The sequence below is a fragment of the Symphalangus syndactylus genome, chromosome 4 (assembly GCF_028878055.3).
Source record: "Symphalangus syndactylus isolate Jambi chromosome 4, NHGRI_mSymSyn1-v2.1_pri, whole genome shotgun sequence".
NCBI classification, from domain to species: Eukaryota; Metazoa; Chordata; class Mammalia; order Primates; family Hylobatidae; genus Symphalangus; species Symphalangus syndactylus.
In genome coordinates this window covers 52,876,259-52,896,832 of record NC_072426.2, presented here as the reverse complement: position 1 = coordinate 52,896,832, position 20,574 = coordinate 52,876,259, and the positions used below count along the sequence as shown (strand labels likewise).

The 20,574-nt window shown below is 37.2% G+C and overlaps 1 protein-coding gene across 3 annotated transcripts in view; it reads right to left on the bottom strand.

Moving 5' to 3' along the window:
* Window positions 1-20,574, bottom strand: part of BBS7 (Bardet-Biedl syndrome 7) — a 48,501-nt gene that overhangs the window by 12,487 nt on the left and 15,440 nt on the right. For all 3 annotated transcript variants that reach the window (XM_063637938.1, XM_055274681.2, XM_063637939.1), the window contains exons 7-13: window positions 20,446-20,562; window positions 18,719-18,849; window positions 14,476-14,560; window positions 13,043-13,145; window positions 11,125-11,317; window positions 9,242-9,316; window positions 3,032-3,097 (exon numbers count right to left, since the gene is read on the bottom strand). In XM_063637938.1, coding sequence (XP_063494008.1) covers window positions 3,032-3,097; window positions 9,242-9,316; window positions 11,125-11,317; window positions 13,043-13,145; window positions 14,476-14,560; window positions 18,719-18,849; window positions 20,446-20,562 — 770 coding nt within the window. The remainder of the gene's footprint in view (window positions 1-3,031; window positions 3,098-9,241; window positions 9,317-11,124; window positions 11,318-13,042; window positions 13,146-14,475; window positions 14,561-18,718; window positions 18,850-20,445; window positions 20,563-20,574) is intronic.

Sequence of the window (20,574 nt, the reverse complement as noted above, 5' to 3'; positions counted from 1 at the left end):
TAATGAGTATTCACTTTGGTTCTACTTTTCTGCTTCTACAAGCAATGCTGCAATTAATTATATTCATGTGTTATGTATATTACTGCTATTTTATTGCCATTAATAGATTCCCCCAAAGGAGCTAATATCTATTTTCCCAAGTGGCTGTAACAACTTATAGTTCCACCAGCTATGACTGACAGTGTCATTTAATTCATCCCTGTCCCCTAGCGATGTTGTTCTTTAACATTTTTTGCCAATCTGTTGGATAAGAAGAAACTGCTTTTTGTTATTTGAATTTGAATTTCTCTGGCTAAAGATGAGGTAGAACTTTTTTGTTAGCTATTTTGATTCCCTCTTCTGTGTTCTGGGTTTTTTTTTTTTTTTTTTTTTTGAGATAGAGTCTCACTCTATTGCCCAGGCTGATGTACAGTGGCACAATCTCGGCTCACTGCAACATCCATCTCCTGGGTTCAAGCAATTCTCATGCCTCAGCCTCCCAAGTAGCTGGGATTACAGGTGCGTGCCACCCTGCCCAGCTAATTTTTTTGTATTGTTTCTTTTAGTAGAGATAAGGTTTCACCATGTTGGCCAGGCTGTTCTTGAACTCCTGACCTCAAGTGATCCACCTGCCTTGGCCTCCCAAAGTGCTGAGATTACAGGCATGAGCCACTGTGCCCAATCTTCTCTTCTGTGACTTGCCTATCCATATCCTTTGCCTATTTTCCTTACTCGGTGGTTTTTATTGTAACAATAGGCTGTTTATATGTTATTGATAATTACCTATTATCTGTTAGACAATTAAGTCTTCTTTCTTTAAATAAGTAGGTACTTAATTCATCTGAATTTATTTTTTATATATGGCATAAGATCATAATTCATTTAATTTTCTTCTAGATGGATGCCAGTTGTGCCAACAGCAATTTTTAAATAGCAATAGTAATTTAATAGAAGTGTTCTCTTCTATTAAAATAGAAATGTCATGCACTAAATTCCCATAAATATGAAATATATTCTGGGTTCTATTTCCAGATTATTCTGTTGCATGGCCTATTTATTTAGGCTTCGAAATATCCTCCATTATTTTTATTATGGTAGTTTTAAGGTATGTTTTATCATATGGCAAAGCAAGTTCCACCTTACTTTTCTCTTTTTCATAATTTTCTTGGCTCTTTTCAGGCATTTTGTCTTTCTTCTATACATTAAAATTATTATATCCAATTAAAAAAAGAGGAACACGGCTGGACGTGGTGGCTCACACCTGTAATCCCAGCACTTTGGGAGGCCAAGGCGGGTGGATCAACTGAGGTCAGGAGTTTGAGACCAACCTGTCCAACATGGTGAAACCCTGCCTCTACTAAAATACAAAAATTAGCCAGGCATGGTGGTACATGCCTGTAATCCCAGCTACTAGGGAGGCTGAGGCACAAAAATCACTTGTACCAGGGAGGTGGAGGTTGCAGTGAGTCAAGATTGCACCACTGCGCTCCAGTCTGGGCAACAGAGCAAGACTCCATCTCAAAAAAAAAAAGAGAAACATTGCTTTTAATCAATTTTTACTCTACTTTCAAATTTATTAGCAGAAACTTGCTCAATGTAAAATGTTTAAATGTGTTTTTTCTTTTAGAAATAAATGTATCCTAGTTTTCCATTTTTCTTTCAAAGTACATAAAAGGGAATGTTTGCAGACCAAAATGAATTGTTTAGGGGAAAAATCATATTTAACTGGAACTTCCTTAACCAGATGTGAAAAAAATATTGTGTAACAGCATCTCTCTTGAAAAATAAAAAAAAACCTTTGAGCTTCAAAACATCAGCAATACCAGGAAAAAAGTTACAGTGCTTAATTTTTAGATCATAGGTCTATCAAAACTAATCCCACTATAAATAAGTAAAACAGATTTGTGTGCTATGGTAAGTATTTAATTATGAAAATGACTATGTCATTAAATTGCTAGAGAAAATTGTAAAAGGTTTTCTCTAGAATGTATGGTAATAAATAATATCACTGGAATACAATCAGCAAAATTCAGATGGTAGGAAAATATATGGCAAATGCCCAGATACTTTAATAACTAAGTTAATTTAGAAGATGACTGTCAGGACCAGCCTGGCCAACATGGCAAAACCCCGTCCCTATGACAAAAAAAAGTACAAAAATTAGGCAGGTGTGGTGGCGGGCACCTGTAATCTCAGCTACTCAGGAGGCTGAGGCAGGAGAATCACTTGAACCTGGGAAGTGGAGGATGCGGTGAACCCAGATCATGCCACTGCACTCCAGCCTGGGCGACGAGCACAAGAGCGAGACTCCATCTCAAAAAAAAAAAAAAAAAAAAAAAGATGACTTTGTTTAAACAAGCTGTAAAACAAAAATCAGTAAAATCTGAACACTAAATATTTTATAATATTAAAAAATTATTGTTGATTTTTCTTAGGTGTGATAATAGTGTTGTAGTTATGTTTTAAAAAAAGAGAGTACCTATCTTAGACACACTAAATGAAATTATGAATATCTTGTATTTGCTTTAAAATATTTTAGGGTAGTAAGTGAATAGCATAAACAAGGTGGCCATGAGTTGATCATTGCTGAAGCTGTGTGATTAACACATGGGGATTAATTACTTTTATAAATGTTTAAAACTTTCTATAATAGAAAATTTGAAAAAAAATTTTCAGTTAGAGGAAACTTTAAGACCAACAATTTTAGGCCAGGCATGGTGGCTCACCCCTGTAATCCCAGCACTTTGGGAGGCTGAGGCATGTGGATTGCTTCAGCTCAGGAGTTTGAGACCAACCTGGGCAACGTGGCAAAACCCAGTTTTTATTTAAAAAATAAAATCAATAAGTTTAGAGAAGGTGATTAAGAAGTAATAGCAGAGATTGTGGTCTGGGCTAAATTACATCCTAACTGGTCATTCAAAATTCATTACTCCAAACAATTCATTTCAGGGAGAAATTAAATGCAAACAAATAATATCACATGTTGTAAGACATACCAGCAGGAAAAAGGAAACTCAAACATTCAAGTAAAGGTAATTTCTAATATTTTTACCTTGAGTTCCAGCCTTGTAGTATTTGCCTGGCACCGATAAGTAGCAAGAAGAAAGTTGTCATTTGCCTGGGAAGAATACAAAGTGGAGGAAAAGAATGAATCCATGTTTTTAGCAACAAAAAAAGACATCAATAATAATAATGGTTACCATTTACTTAAGCACCTGTCATTGGTGCTAAGTGCTTTTCAAACATGTTCTAACTTACACTTACAAAAACTCTATGCACTAAGTTTTACTAATTAAATTTTAACAGATGAAGAAACTGAGGTTATGAGGAGTTAAATAAAAGCCATTAAGTGATGAAACTGGAATTCAAATTCCTATCTAAAGCTCATGCTCTTTCCATCTTGAGTTTTTACAATAACATTTTTAAACATTAAGAATTCTTCTAAAAATCTGACAATGCAAACACCAAATGTGATATGGGTTGGCTGTGTCCCCATCCCAATCTCATCTTGAATTGTACTCCCATAATTCCCATGTGTTGTGGGAGGGACTCAGTGGGAGATAATTGAATCATGGGGCCAGTTTCTCCCACACTGCTCTCATGGTAGTGAATAAGATCTGATGGTTTTATAAGGGGAAACCCCTTTCTCTTGGCTCTCATTCTGTCTTCTCGTCTGCCACCATGTGAGATGTGCCTTTCACCTTCCGCCATGATTGTGGGGCCTCCCCAGCTAGGTGGAACTGTGAGTCCAATAAACCTCTTTCTTTTGTAAATTGTCCAGTTTCTAGTATGTCTTTATCAGCAGTGTAAAAATTGACTAACATAGTAAGTTGGTACTGGTAGAGTGTGGTGCTGCTATAGAGATACCCAAAAATGTGGAAGTGACATTGGAACTGGGTAACAGGCAGGGGCTGTAACAGTTTGGAGTGTTCAGAAAAAGACAGGAAAATGTGGGAAAGTGTAAAACTTCCTAGAGACTTGAATGGCTGTGTCCAAAATGCTGATACTGATGTGGACAATGAAATTCAGGCTGAGGTGATCTCAGATGGAGATGAGGAACTTTTTGGGAAATGGAACAAAAATGACTCATTATGTTTTAGCAAAGAGGCTGGCAGCATTATGCCCCTGCCCTAGAGATGTGTGGAACTTTGAAGGGAGATAATTTAGGGTATCTGGCAGAAGAAACTTCTAAGCAGCAAAGCATTCAAGATGTGACTTGGGTGCTGTTGAAAGCATTCAGTTTTATAAGGGAACGAGATCATGAAAGTTCAGAAAATTTGCAGCTTAACAATGCAATAGAAAAGAAAATCCCATTTTCTGGGAAATTCAAGTTGGCTGTAGAAATTTGTGTAAGTAATGACGAGCCGAAAATTAATCATCAAGACAATGGGGAAAATATCTGCAGAGCATGTCAGAGGTCTTCATGGCAGCCCCTCCCACCACAGGCCTGGAGGCCTAGGAGGAAAAAGTGGTTTTGTGGGCCAGGCCCAGGGTCTCCATGCTGTGTGCAGCCTAGCGACTTGGTGCCCTGTGTCCCAGTCACTCCAGCCATGGCTGAAAGGGGCCAATGCAGAGCTTGGCCTGTGGCTTTAGAAGCCTCAAGCCCTGGCAGCTTCCATGTGGTGTTGAGCCTGTCAGTACACAGAAGTAAAGAATTGGGGTTTGGGAACCTCCACGTAGATTTCAGTGGATGTATGGAAATGCTTGAATGTTCAAGCAGAAGTTTGCTGCAGGTGCGGGGCTCTCATGGAGGACCTCTGCTAGGGCAATGTGGGAGGAAAATGTGGGGTTGGAGCCCCAACACAGAGTCCCTACTGGGGCACTGCCTAATGGAGCTGTGAGAAGAGGGCCACTGTCTTCCAGACCCCAGAATGGTAGATCCACTGACAGCTTGCATTGTGAGCCTGGAAAAGCCACACTCAATGCCAGACTATGAAAGAACTCAGGAGTTGGGGGGTATACCCTGCAAAGCTACAGGGGCGGAGCTGCCCATGGCCATGGGAGCCCACCTCTTGCATCAATGTGGCCCAGATGTGAGACATGAGGTCAAAAGGAGATCATTTTGGAGCTTTAAGATTTGACTGCCTTGCTGGATTTCAGACTTGCATGGGGCCTGTAGCCCCTTTGTTTTGGCCAATCTCTCCCATTTGGAATGGCTGTATTTACCCAATGCCTGGACCTGCACTGTATCTAGGAAGTAACTAATTTGCTTTTGATTTTACAGGCTCATAGGCAGAAGGGACTTACCTTGTCCCACATGAGACTTTGGACTGTGGAATTCTGAGTTAATGCAAAAATGAGTTAAGACTTGGGGGACTTTTGGGAAGGCATGATTGGTTCTGAAATGTGAAGGCATGAAATTTGGGAGGTGCAGGGGTGGAATGATATGGTTTGGCTGTGTCCCCACCCAAATCTCATCTTGAATTGTATTTCCATAATTCCCATGTGTTGCGGGAGGCACCTAGTGGGAGATAACTGAATCATGAGGGTGGTTTCTGCCATACTGTTTTTCATGGTAGTGAATATGTCTCATGAGGTCTGATGGTTTTATAAGGGGAAACCCCATTCTCTTGGCTTTCATTTTCTCTTGTCTGCCACCATGTGAAATGTGCCTTTCACCTTCCGCCATGACTGTGAGGCCTCCCCAGCCAGGTGGAACTATGAGTCCAATAAACCTCTTTCTTCTGTAAATTGTCCCATCTTGGATATGTCTTTATCAGCAGTGTGAAAATGGACTAATACAAAATGTTTATACTGTAAAGGCACATACGTCAGAGTTTGATATTGAATCTCTTAGATTTTTCACAAATACTTACACAGGAAAGAGAAATATCTCTTCTCTGTATTCCCAGCAAATGGCACAGTGACTGGCATACTCTAAGCACTTAATACATGTTTGTTGAACTAACCTAGAGGAGTTCCTTCAAATATTATAACTTCTTGAAATTGAATATTAAACTACTAGAAACAGAGAAATGTAGCTAGGTTCATGGATTACAAAAAGAGACACAGCAATGTAAGATAATTTATATGTAATTTTCGAGACTGCTATTTCTCTATTTTTATTAAATAATCAAAGAAATAAAAAGGATGGTAATATAAAATATAAAACTCAAACATTTCAATTTCAAATCATTTAAACTCAACAGAGAGGACTGATCAATTTAAAAGTAAATATATTCTTTTTTTTTTTTTGAGACAGAGGCTTGCTGTGTTGCCCAGGCTAGAGTGCAGTGGTGTGATCTCAGCTCAATGTAACCTCTGCCTCCTGGGTTCAATTGACTCTCGTACCTCAGCCTCCCAAATAGCTGGGACTACAGGTGCATGCCACCATACCCAGCTACTTGTTATGTATTTTTAGTAAAGAGGGTGTTTTACCATGTTGGCCAGGCTGGTCTTGAACTCCTGGCCTCAAGTGATCCACCTGCCTTGGGCTCCCAAAGTGCTGGGATTACATGTATGAGCCACGGTGCCAAGCTGTAAATATGTTCTTGTATGATTAAAAACAAATGTTATATACTACAGTGTTTATCGATAAATGATACAGGTAACATGTTAGGGATGAGGTTTGGGAGTGGGGAAGGAGAGGGTGAAGAGCACGAAAAAATAAGACTGGGCTGGGCATGGTGGCTCACACCTGTAATCCCAGCACTTTGGGAGGCTGGGAGGTGGAAGGACAGCTTGAAGCTAGGAGTTCAAGACCAGCCTGGGCAACAAAGTGAGGCCCCATTTCTACAAAAAATAAAAAATAAAAAAAATTAGCCGGGCATCATGGCATATGTCTATGGTCCTACATACTCAGGAGACTGAGACAAGAAGATAAGCTTGAGCCCAGAAGTTTCAGGCTGCAATAAGCTATGATCACGCCACTGCACTCCAGCCTGGGTGACACAGTAAGACCCTCATCTCTTAAAAAAAAAAAAAAAAAGACTAACCATATGTTGAAAAGTAGTGATGGGTACATGCAAGTTATTATACTAGTCTTTCTACTTTCGTGTATACTTGAAATCTCCATAGGTTTTTTTAAAGCCATTGTCCTAGAAAATATATTTAAAATTAGTATGAAATAGTCATTTCAAATAATCCTTCAGTGATGTAATTAAAACAGATTAATCTTTCATAGTAACTTAAGAACCAAAGATTTTAAGTTTATTGATTTTCTAAATAATCATAAAAATGTAGGCCATATCTTTTGTGTTTTGTTCTCAAACAGGGATGACAAACCACATATTGATAACATAATACAACTGTTATAAAATCTCTTATTAAAAATAAAATTTTTACTATGAAGTTATATTGAAAAATAGGCTGGGCATGGTGGCTCACACCTGTAATCCCAGCACTTTGGGAGGCCAAGGCGGGTGGATCACCTGAGGTCAGGAGTTCAAGACCAGCCTGACTAACATGGCAAAACCCCAAATCTACTAAAAATACAAAAATTAGCCGGGTGTGGTGGCATGTGCGTGTAGTCCCAACTACTTGGGAGTCTTGAGACAGGAGAATTGCTTGAACCCAGGAGTTGGAGGTTGCAGTGAGCTGAGATTGTGCCACTGCACTCCAGCCTGGGTGATGGAGTGAGACTCCATCTCAAAAAAAAAAAAAGAAAGAAAATTATTCTTATATCTATCAACATTTTACTTTATCTACTCTTTTATTCCTCCTTTTTAAAAATATATATATAAGGCCAGACGTGGTGGCTCATGCCTATAATCCCAGCACTTTGGGAGGCTGAGGTGGGAGGATCACTTAGGCCCAGGAGTTTGAGACCAGCCTGGGCAACATAGGAAGACCCGGTCTCTACAAAACATTTAAAAATCAGCCAGGCATGGTGGCTTGTGCCTGTAGTCCCAGCTACTTGGAAGGCTGAGGTGGGAGGATCTGCTTGAGCCTAGGAGATCGAGGCTGCAGCAAGCCATGATCACGCCACTGCACTCCAGCCTGGGCAACAGAGCGAGACCATGTCTTAAAAAAGTAAATAAATAACAAAAACCAAATAAATAAAATATATTCTGCAGCAGTGCCAATGCATATAAATAAAATAAAATATATATTAATATAACTACCCACCAACTCCAGTTACCATCTCCTCCTGCTCTGGCTTGCCTTCTCCAGTGCAATTAATCCAAACCTTATCTATACCTTGACTTCTCTTCAGGAGTCACACCTAGCTCTGAGACTGCTTATCGGCTAGTACTAAGCAGAAAGAAGTGATACAGTAAGCATGTCCAAAAGCACTGACGTGATCTCATCTCAGGTACTGTGCACATTAAGTGCTCAATAAAAGTCTGTTGAATGAAGTTTAGTATGCATTCAACAAGCCTAGAAAAAGTGGGGCAGGGCAGGAAGAGCGGGGGAGGCAACAGATCATATTCCAATGCAGGGATGTGTGAAACTATATAGCATTTTCAGGAATTTTAAGAACTTCAGTTTGGCAGAAATAATGTGCATGGGAGGGGTGGTAGCAGCCGGTGAGAGAGAAGTTAGAGATGTAATCAAGAGCTGAATCATGGAAAGTTTTCTATGCCACAATAAGGAATCTATATTTACATCTAGCAGGAAATCAGGAATATTTAAAAGGTTTTGAGAAAAGAAAGATACAGTGATGTTTGTGTTTTACGAAGGAAGACGTCTCTGGTGGTAGTGTACATACAGCATATCCCAGAAGTCAGAGGCAAGACTAGAGGCAGAGAAACTTATAAAGTAGTTCAAGCAAGACATGATAAGGGCCTGGACTAAGTTAACAGGGGTAGGAATGAAGCCAAGTAGAAGTATGAAAGCCATGGAGGTAGAACTGACAGAAACTAGTGACTAATTGGATATACAGGCTGAACATTCTGAAACTGAGTACCTAAAATGCTCCAAAATCCTAAACTTTTTCAGTGCCAAGATAATACTTTAAGGAAACGTTCATTGGAGCATTTCAGATTTCAGATTTTCAAATTTGGGGTGCTGAACAAGTAAATACAAAACAAATATTCCAAAACCTGAAAAAAATCCAAAATCCAAAATACTTCTTGGTCTCAAGCATTTCACATAAAGGATATCAACCAGTAACAGATCACAGAAAAGAAGGAATCTAGGACAACATCAGGTATCTCAACTGAGGACAGGGAAAGAGAACCGACACAGATATTGAAGGAAAGGTTACATAAGAAATGATTGAAAAAGAAACATCAAAACCTAGCAGGATTTATAGACTTTAATCAAAATGGCATAATAGAAATGAAAGCATGTGAAGAATTCTTTTATATTTTTTACTCACCTCAGAATCACAGCTGCTAAAGCTAACAACAGCAGAATTTTTATCCACATCAAGTAAATCTATTGGAACATCACTCTACAGTCAATATTAAAGAAAAAGAAGGTTGAGATGGAAAACCTAAAAATGTTCATATATTATGTTTTCTCTAAGAGTTCTCCTTAGTTCTAGTTTATATTCATCTTTAAATTTGAAAGTATGAATTCTCTTAACTTATACTTGATAGCATATACTTCTAGAAAATAAATATAATAACGAATAAATGTTATTTTACAATCACCTGCTTTTTTCTAACTTGGATTATAAAAATCACAGAATATCATCTCTCACCACCCCCTTAAAAGTCCAATCATCCCACTTAATTTTATAAAGTGCTAAAAATGTTACCATGAGCTATAAATAATCACATGGCCATTCTGATTGTATCAGTTCATTTTTATCAGTTTTAATTTTACCTGTAACACAGAAAGAAGATAATTTTTGGTCTCCTCTGGAGAGGCAGTTTGTAGGACAAAGCTGTTGCACTGTGTTCTATGTGAATGGCATTCCTAGAGTTGTTCAACGCAACAGCCCATGGGCTAGCATTACTTAAGAGAGTTTTCTGCCTTTAGGTTTTCTTTTTAATAATCTGATCTCTCCATTACATCTTTTTAAACCTTTTCTTCCTCCAATTTGTTATGTTCTCACTTTGTGATTGGTTTACTACCTTTTGTTTGTTTTCTATTCATCCTATTATTCTTTTCTACTTCCTGAATACCTTCTAATTTAAATAAGTCAGTAAATATATACATTGATGAATGGAGTCATACATTATTATCTCTAAATTTCACTCTTTAGGATTCTCTACTTTGCCTGTTGACCTACCAGAAACTGTTGGGTTAATGAGCAAGCTGTACTTTAATGTTTGGGCCTTAAAAAAAAGAAGTTCTAGGCCGGGCACGGTGGCTCACGCCTGTAATCCCAGCACTTTGGGAGGCTGAGGCGGGCGGATCAAGAGGTCAGGAGATCGAGACCATCCCGGATAACATGGTGAAACCCTGTCTCTACTAAAAATACAAATAATAGCCGGGCGTGGCGGCAGGCGCCTGTAGTCCCAGCTACTCAGGAGGCTGAGGCAGGAGAATCGCGTGAACCCGGGAGGCGGAGCTTGCAGTGAGCCAAGATCGTGCCACTGCACTCCAGCCTGGGTGACAGAGCGAGACTCTGTCTCAAAAAAAAAAAAAAAAAAAAAGTTCTAGCAAGGGCATTAAATATGGTAGTTTTCTAAGTCACATCTCTCTTAAGATTCTCTCAGAGGGTAGCCAAAGAAGAAAAATCTTACCGTCTTTTCTATCTCTTCTTAAAACTTAAGCCCATCTTTTGTTTGTTTATTAGGTACATAAATAAAAGTAAAAATATAATTCAAATAATCTGTGAGCAAACTAATTATCTAAAGGAAGAATAAAAGGCCATAAACATTTAAATTTACTGTCTATGGGGGGTGGGGTGGTTCACGCTTGCAATCCCAGCACTCTGTGAGGCCAAGGCGGGTGGATCACCTGAGGTCAGGAGTTCAAGACCAGCCTGGCCAACATGGTGAAACCCCGTCTCTACTAAAAATACAAAATTAGCCAGGCATGGTGGCACATACTTGTAGTCCCAGCTACTCGGGAGGCTGAGGCAGGAGAACCACTTGTACCTGGGAGTCGGAGGTTACAGTGAGCTGAGATCGTACCACTGCACTCCAGTCTAGGTGACAGAGTAAAACTCTTGTCTCAAAAAAATAAAAATAAAAATAAAATAAAATTACTGTCTAAAACTAAAAATGTTCAATAATAATTAGTACATATGACTGGTTTGCAAAATAGATCCAGTCATAAAACTAAGAAATTAGACATTTTGCTTACCTGTATTAAGACATTATCTATTGCAGTCTGTACCTCTAAGATAAGGCTGTAACTGGCATCATCTTTATTTAGTGTAAATTTATCGTTTATACCAAAGGAAGGTACTGCTGATTTTGCTTTGCTTGATTGAGAAGACTGTTGATAATTCTCTCTTTCCTGCAATACCTTATACTGCAGATGTTCCAACTCATTCCTGGAGAAAAACATACACAAATTTGTCGAACATAAGTATAAACATTTGAGGTCCTTAGAATGTTTACAAAAATTTGAGACATTTGCTTTTACAAAATGGGTTTTTATTGGTTGAGCTAATAAAATAAAAACAAAGGGAGCAAAATTTTTGCTTCTATGACTGACTAAACAATTCCACATTATTTATCCTTAACCCAAAAATTAAAATATCTACTCAGTCCCATATTAGCAATATTAATAGAGAGTTTTAAATATCATGGTAGGCTATGAAATAATCAATCTTAACACAGGAATCTTGTTACAGCTACATAAAGTACTAATCAGAAGAGAAACTTCTTATACTAATGAGAAAAGAAACTAATATTGCAGAACATATTAGTCTTAACAAAAAGAGACAAAATGTGTGAAGCCAGTAAACATGTAACTTTCAGTAAGACATTAGGGGAGACATAAAAAATAAAAAGGAAGCTGCAGAGCATTAGCATTTTGGGGACCACAAGGATGATCATGAGCCAGTGGTATGGCTTAACTACCAAGTGTTGGAGAGGATTCTGCTGAGACTGAACTACACAGGCATTGCTTAAAGCTCCAGTTAAGGGGAAGGGCCACATGCAAATGGAGTAAACAGTCATTGGGATAGAACAACATGAGGCTTAACTAGCCACAATTTAGGAGGAAAAGTCTAGGGAGGAGCTTGGAAGGGATCTGTGTAATGAACAAAGGAAAAGATTCATTCATCAAAGAAATGTTTACTGCTAAATATTACATATTCACTCCTATGTACCTGGCAGTGTTTGGGTATTAAATGAACAAATCAGATATGAGCTTCTCATAAAGCTTACATTCCAGTGGAATCAAGAAATGGTAGACTTGGTTATAAATAAAAGGTACTGTATTGAGGATGTGAGAGAGTGGTCATTAACTATACTTGTATCCTTGTTGCATGAAGTAGGATATCCTGAATGAATCTGGTATACTTGTTTACATGAACATTACAACTTGCTCTCTGGTGGCTTTGGTGAACGGCTTGTGCTACTAGTCCTTGTGGCATTTGCTGCCTTAAAAGTTTCTGTAGCCTTCAACTACCACCAAAAAAAGATCATCCTTCACTCCACAAAAGGTCAGCATGGGTTGAAATGGGGAGAGCAGTCATTAAAAGTTTCAGCAACTCCCACTTCTTCATTGTATAAAGCATCTTTATTTGAGTTTGAGGTCCCCCTTTTCACAGCACACGTCAAATTAAGCAGACCATAAAAGCAATTCCTGTGTCTAGGGGAGTCAAAATTACTCAGTTCCAGTTAAGAAAATTTACAAGCCAACATTACAGATTCAGAAGGGTCCACAGGAACAGCAAACGTTAGAGTTAATGAGAAATAATACAGCCATCCGTGTTGATTTATTTCTAATGTCTGTGAAAAACAAAAAATAAAACACTACGAGTGTCTATGAGGCAAAAAAAAAAAAAAAAAAAGAAAAATACAACTCTTGACCTAAGAAAAAGTCAATATAGAATAAGGCATACAAAAAAGTATATTTCTATCTCCAAAATATTAATCAGCACTTATGCTAATTTTCTCAAAACTGTAAACTTCCATTTTAAAAGGTGATAAACTAATTAATTATATAATTCCTTCCAATAAAATATACTGCATCTATAAGTAATAAAAAGTAACAACCACACACTTCATGAGGTTTTTTAAAAAGCAAATAAAAAACTCAAAATTACCGTAAGGAAGAAATTTTATTCTGCATCTCCTGATTAATTTTTAGTTCTTCTCCTGGTCCACTTTCCTTATGAATGGGCTCTGTTGTCAGACCTGTAACCCAGCCTGTAGAGATGAATTACAATCATGCATCACTTAGTACTGCTAGTGTTAAAAAGATAAATTATGCATTGTATAGCAGAAACTCCAAGGTACATGCCCCTTTGTCCACCAATATCAGCCTAACTTAACCCTAGGACTTCATTCAAAAACAAAACACAAAATCAAGCTGGAAAATATTCAGACTATAGAGAAATTACTTAAGCATTTCATGATATCATTTTTTTTTTTTGCCTGAAATACTATAATACTATAATGAAGGGAATCTTTTACTTCTTAACAGATTTAAAGTATGGAATAATTCAACATAGTCTAGCAATTTCAAAAATAGCTGAAAAATAAGAATTGCCTTTTAAAAATTACTTTCATGGAAATTTAAACTCTCACATGACTACTATGAGAATGCAAAAATTACCAACTCAAAAGCAAGTTTTGGCAAGTTTTTGAGACCCTGTCTCAAAAAGTTTTTATAAGACAGGTACATAATCCAAAACATAAAATAAATCTCAATAAGTACTTCTCTTTAAATCAAAGAATATAATTTAATATTTAAAGAGTGACATGCTAAAAACTCTTAAAAAGTACTATTCAAATATCAACTATTTTATAAATCAAGAAGCCTACACTTTCTGATTTTTTAACCAATAAAGTTTTTAATGCTGTAAGTAAGAGTGATTGACTAATACAGCAGCCTCCCCTTATCCACAATTCCACTTTCTGCATTTTAGTAACCCATAGTCAATGGTAGGCTGAACATATTTAGTGGAAAATTTCAGAAATAAGTCCTAAGTTTTAAATTGTATAACATTCTGAATAGGGTGATAAAATCTCATGACATCCTGCTCCATTCTGCCCAGGATATGAATCATCCCTTTGTCCAACATATCACCTGCTGTATGTGATACCTGCTACCAGCCTATCTACTGTTCGCTTAGAAGCCAAATCAGTTATCAGATCAACTGTTGCAGTATCACAGTGCTTATGTTCAAGTAAACTTACTTTATTTAATAAGGGCCCCAAAGCACAAGAGTAGTGATGTGAGCATATTGTTATAATTGCTCTATTTTATTATTCGTTAATGTTAATCTTTTACTATGCCTAATTTATAAGTTAACTTTTATCATAGGCATGTAGGTATAGGAAAAAATATAATATATATAGAGTTCAGCACTATTTGAGGTTTGAGGCTTCCACTGGGGGTCTTGGAATAGATTCCCCATGAATAAGGGGGGACTACTATAACTTTTTTAAAAAGAGTCATCAAAAGCAGTTTATTAAATTTAGATTTTTTTTGTTGTTGACTCTTTCTTCAATTACCTATTATCATTTACTTTACCTGAATATGTGGACACCACGATTTCATCATAGCTGTCTTTTCCTACACAACCACCCTGGATAGATGTGACACTTTCAGACAACATCTAAAAAAGTTTAAGACCAAGCACTTTATTAGTAACTAAAAAATTCAAAGATATGTTAAAATAAGCCACACAATGTTTTCCCTGGCTCCAGATCTTCAACATATATTTACTGAATGCTTATGTGCAGACACTCAGATTAGAAGGACAAAATATCTTGAAAAAATGGCAGGAAACTCCAGTGTTTTTAAATTTGGGAAAGAAGATTCAAAACGACCCTAGTATATTTGTGGGTACCACTCAGCTAACGATATACTCACCTAATGAGTAAAAATAGTTTATTTATTTATTTAGAGACGAAGTCTCCCTCCGTCACCCAGGCTGGAGTGCAGTGGTGCAATCACAGCTCACTGCAGCCTTAACCTCCTGGGCTCAAAACGATCCTCCCGCCTTAGGCCCCAGAGTAGCTGGAACCAGAGGTGCGCGCCACAACGCCGGGCTAATTTTTGTATTTTTTGTAGAGATGGGGCGTTGCCATGTTTCCCAGGCTGGTCTTCAAATCGTGGGCTCAAGCAATCTGCCACCTTGGCCTCCCAAACTGCTAGGATTATAGGCATGAACCATAGCGCCCCGCCAGTTTATTTTTATAAAGAAAGGTTTTTTAAAAACTTACATAAGCAAGGCTGGGCGCGGTGGCTCACGCCTGTAATCCCAGCACTTTGGGAAGCCGAAGTGGGCAGATCACGAGGTAAAGAGACTGAGACCGTCCTGTCCAACATGGTGAAACCCCATCTCTACTAAAAATACAAAAAAATTAGCCGGGCGTGGTGGCACGTGCCTGTAGTCTCAGCTACTTGGGAGACTGAGGCAGGAGAATCACTTTGACCCAGAAGGCGGAGGTTGCAGTGAGCTGAGGTCGTGCCACTGTACTCCAGTCTGCCGACAGAGCAAGACTCTGTCTAAACAAACAAACAAACAAACAAAAATTACATAAAGCAAAAAGCAAAATACCCCTAAGTTTAGTCTATTATACGAATTCCATACACCATCTCTAATGTGTATTCTCAAAATAGTTTTTTAGATAAAGAAAGAAGATGGTAACCTACATGGAATCTTTAGGAAATCTGCTATTGTGGAGAGAAACCAAGTTTTTTCAGATGACTCAGAGTTTATAATAACCATCTTTTAAGCAGTACTTTCCAAACTTGTCTGACAACCACTTAGGTAACTCAACTAGGAAACTGTATTTTTTTTATTTCTTTCTTTCTTTTAAAATAATTGTAGGAAGCTGGTTTTTTGTTTTTGTTTTTGTTTGTTTTTTTTAGATAGGACATTGATCTGTTGCCCACGCTGGAATGCAGTGCATGATCATGGCCCACTGCAGCCTCGACCTCACAGGTTCAAGTGACCCTCCCATCTTGGCCTTCCAAGTAGCTGGGACTACAGGTGTACACCACCGTGCCTAGCTGATTTTTTAAATTTTTTGCAGAGATGGGGTCTCCCTCTGTTGCCCAGGCTGGTGTTGAACTCCGAGGTTCAAGCAAACCTCCCGCCTTGGCCTCCCAAAGTGCTGGGATTACAGGTGTGAGCCACTGTGCCAGGCCAGAAACTGTTTTTAACAAACACTCTAGGTAAGTGGCTTTCAAGCTATTTGGAAAGCAAGCAATAAATTTTATATTACAATCTGGTATACATTCACACATAAACATATACAGCAGTGTATCTAACTTAAAAGATTTGTGTCATACTCTGATATGTTCTAATCTATGCTATTGTTTTTTAAAAACTGCACTGGCAACACACTAATTGGTTTTGACTAGCAGTTTGAAAAACTCTGGTAGGTAATTCTTAGCAGGCAAGGCTGAGAATCTTTGTTTTAAAGGAGGGAGTGGAAGGAAGGGACACTAGCATTAAACCGGACAATCAACAAAATTCTAGTTCTCTTCACCTACCCTATGGGGGCAAACCTCTGAGCTATCCTGCAAATTAGGCTATGATAGTTGTTCCTGAGGCTAATTACCTGAGAAATTCAAGTAACAAAGGTTTGATTATAATAAGTCACATAAAGTTAGATTTACAGGTAGGGTCAAATATCTGCATTTTTAACAAGTGTCCAGTTGATGCGTATAATGAAAGTCTTCAAAAAATTGTTTTTTATTGATCTGACAAATTGATTAGATCTTCCTTTAATTTACTGAACACAAAACACTGGAAATCACCTGACCTGCAGAAGAATGTTTTACTCAACCAATAGAAACACGCACATTCTCACTTTCTGAGTGGTTTATCAGGGAACTATTAATTACAACTTTAAAGAGTATATTTAATGCAATATACTTGGAAAACATTACAAAAATTTTTTAAAAACTGTTCATTTCCTTTTTTTAACTGTTCATTTCTATACACTTTTTTGCTAATAGAACATTTTAATGAAATTCATTTATCTTATGTACTTATATAAAAAAATCAGGGCTACTCTGCACACTGCCTATGGGGTAGCCCTGTTCTGCAAGGAGCAGGAAAAAAAAAAGAAAGGAAAAAAGGAAGGAAGGAGGGAAGGAGGGAAGGGAGGGAGGGAGGGGAAAGGAAAAGAAAGGGAAGAAAGGGAGAAAGAAAGAAAGAAAGAAAGAAAGAAAGAAAGAAAGAAAGAAAGAAAGAAAGAAAGAAAGAAAGAAAGAAAGAGAAAGAGAAAGAAAAGGAAAGAAAGAAAGAAAGAGAAAGAAAAGAAAAGAGAAGAAAAGAAAAGAAAAAAGAAAAGATCCTATAACCATAAAATCAGAGATCCTGGGCAATAGAGTATGGATAAGTTTTATGTAAGAAAACATGGAACTAAACTTACAAAAAAAAAGACTTTGGTCCTTCCTCAAAATATTGGCAAATGAATATACAAGTTTAAGTTAAAATGCAATGTTTAAAGTATACATATTTTCTCTTTTTATGATTCACCCCTTAACTATCTTTTTTGATTAATCAACCATCTACCAGTCCAGACTGTGTCAGACAGTACGTCTTCTCCTGATTAGAAAAGCAACATAGAAAGTGACGATGTGAATCCAAGATGAGGCAGAGTATTCCCAACCTAAGCATAACCTGAAAGCAGGACCTCTGTCATTAGACAGAAGAAATAGGAGGAAGATAGGATTTCTTAGTGTCAGACCTGGCAGAACAGGTAAATGCTATGACATTTCTGGGGTTTGGAATAAAAGTCACAGAGGAGACTTGGGGTCTGAATAGGAAAGTTCTCAAAGGGCTGATGAGAAAAAGCAGGAGATCAGCAACAATGGATTATTATTTCTAAGCCTAAACTGTTACCTGCATCATTAGCAGGATGACTTTTTATACCAAAACAAGATGAACAAATTTGAAACCGATCTATAAAATAACCTCAACTGTGTAACATTTTTATCCCTATATTTTCTAAATGATATACTTTATCTGTGCTTCAAACCACTTGTATTTTCTGAACTGCAGTTAAAGTTAGGATTGGGAGGTACCACTAGTAGAGAAATTAGACAAAAAAAAAAAAAAAAAAAAGAGTTGACACTGAGTTGTGAACTCTTTTTTTTCTTTAAGTTTAATAGCCTCAGTGTGTCCTACATGAGGCAGGATAGGGAAGCCCTGGATTGGTGAACACTAGGTCATGAATATTAAAGATTCAATTGATGCCAGAATGCCTCTCTATGTAACTTTATAGCTTGGCATAAATGAGCTTAATTACATTTAAAATTTGTGAACTAAAATTACTTTTATCTAGTATTTCTTCTTATACAGGCAGCCCTTGAATGGGTAGGAGTGAAACTGCTACTTTTTTCTTTTTGCTTAAGGTTATTTCTGATACTGTCCTAACAATATGAAGTTTATTCCTAAAATCTTATTATTTTAAAACAACAGACTCACTTATATTAACCAAACATATAAATATTACTCCCATAAAGTGTCATTATACGTTATAAACTAAGGCAAAATATTTAATACTTTAGAGACTTATAATAATATTTTAAAGTATAATGAAAAAGTAATTTATTATCCTGCTTAAAGGCAAGAGTCTATTATTCAAACACAAGAGAAGTCTAGAGAAGATTCTGATAACATCAAAATAGCAATATTTTACACCAAACACAAGATTTTAATATATTTTCACTTAATAAAATTCAAACCATCTGTCATCTCTATAATAATTTGACAAATAATAAGCATATAGTCTTTTTTTAATGAACTTACCTGATCAAATCGTAGAACAGGTTCATTTGCATTATCAAAACTATACACTTCCACCATTCCGTCATCTCTCCCAACAAGTAAATCTTTAACCCCATCACCCACAATGTCAAAGCTGTCAATACACAAAATACCTTTAAAAAGAGATATGTGATAAGTTATGGTCAAGTATATGCCAAGTAAGAATGAAAAAAACACACATACCAACTCAGAACGGCGAGCAAAAAAACTCTGAGCAAAATCAAGTGCTCTTCTCTTGTCCATCCGCATTCATCTATTTCCAGGTCTTTAAATATAATCTGTGTGAGAACGGCCCCTACATTTGTATCTCCCTCCAGCTCTGGCCAAAGCTCCAGACTTATATATTCAATTTGGTATCTTCTCACAGACATCTGCATCTTAAACTTTCCATACCCCAAACAAAACTCTTTATTCCCCTCTTTACCATACCCCCTCAATACTGCTCCTCCCTCTGTCTTCCCCCATCTCCATAAATTATTCTACCTAGCTGCTCAGACAAAAATTCTGGGCTATATCTCTGATTTCTTTCTTTTTCTCACCATCCCTCATATCAAAACCACTAGCAAATTCCATCTTCTCCACCTCCATAATATATACTGAAATTGTCTATGTTTCCAGCTACTGATAGCCTGGACTAAGCTAGCCTAGACTAGAATAAATTATAATAACTCTTCTAACTGGTCTCCATGCTTCCAATTTTGACCTGCTTCCCCCCGCCCCCTCCAATCCATTCTCCAAACAGTGTCCTTTGTTTTGTTTAGATTTAGTAAAGTAAATGTCACACCCCCACTGACAATTCTCTAATGACTTCCTACAGCACCTAGATTAAAATTCAAACTGGTTTCCAAGGCTTACACAATTTGGCTCTACTCTACCTCTCTGACTCCATCTCCTGCCATGTTAACACATTTAGCCAAACTGACTGACCTTCCTACTGTTCCTCAAATGAATCAAATCTACCTCCACCTCAAATCTTTCGCACTTACTTTTTCTTCTTCCTGAAACATTTTTTTCCCCAAATCTTCATATTGCTAACTCTTTTTCTTATCAATCAGATCTCAGTTCAAATTTCACCTCTTCTAAGAGGCTATCTTTGCCTACCTGGTCTAAAAGTGACCCTCCTCCTTCTACCATCACTCCCTAATACACAGCCCTGTTTTATTTTCTTCAGGTGACTAGGTAAAGCTGTCTTATGTATTTATTTGTTTTTACTCTGTCTCTCCTAGTAAGTATTTGTTGAAGGAATAAATGAATATATGAACATCCTGAACATATACATAGGCATCTCACTATCTACCAAATCAGTTATAAATTCTCCTTAGAAAGGTATAAATTCCTTAGAAAACAGGAATATTCTCTGACCCACTGCACTTCTTCTTTGCCTCCTAACAGACTTCCAGATTCCAATTAATTCTGTACCTCAGACAACTAAATTACCTCAGACAATTAAAATCCAATTGGATTTTAGCATAAAATGATATTGGCCTATAAAAACATATCAATACCAAATTACTATAAGCATTTCCTACTTTTAAAAAATTATGCCAATAGTATAATAGACCTGACAAATAAACAAATAGTAGATAAATCAAAGTGTGAATTGCTAAGTCTGCTATGTAGTATAAATAGATAAAATAGAATAAATTATATAATTTAAGATACTTAATAATCATTGACACCTCAGAATCTGGACTACATGAAAAGCATACCTCCTCTCTTTTTCTCATTTTGAATTTCCCACTTGTGTACTGGTTTGGATGTAGTAATCTGAAAAAGCGCAAGTTTTCCATCTGATGTCCCAAACAAAAGGTCTTCTCCAGAGTCACCTAGTTATAATT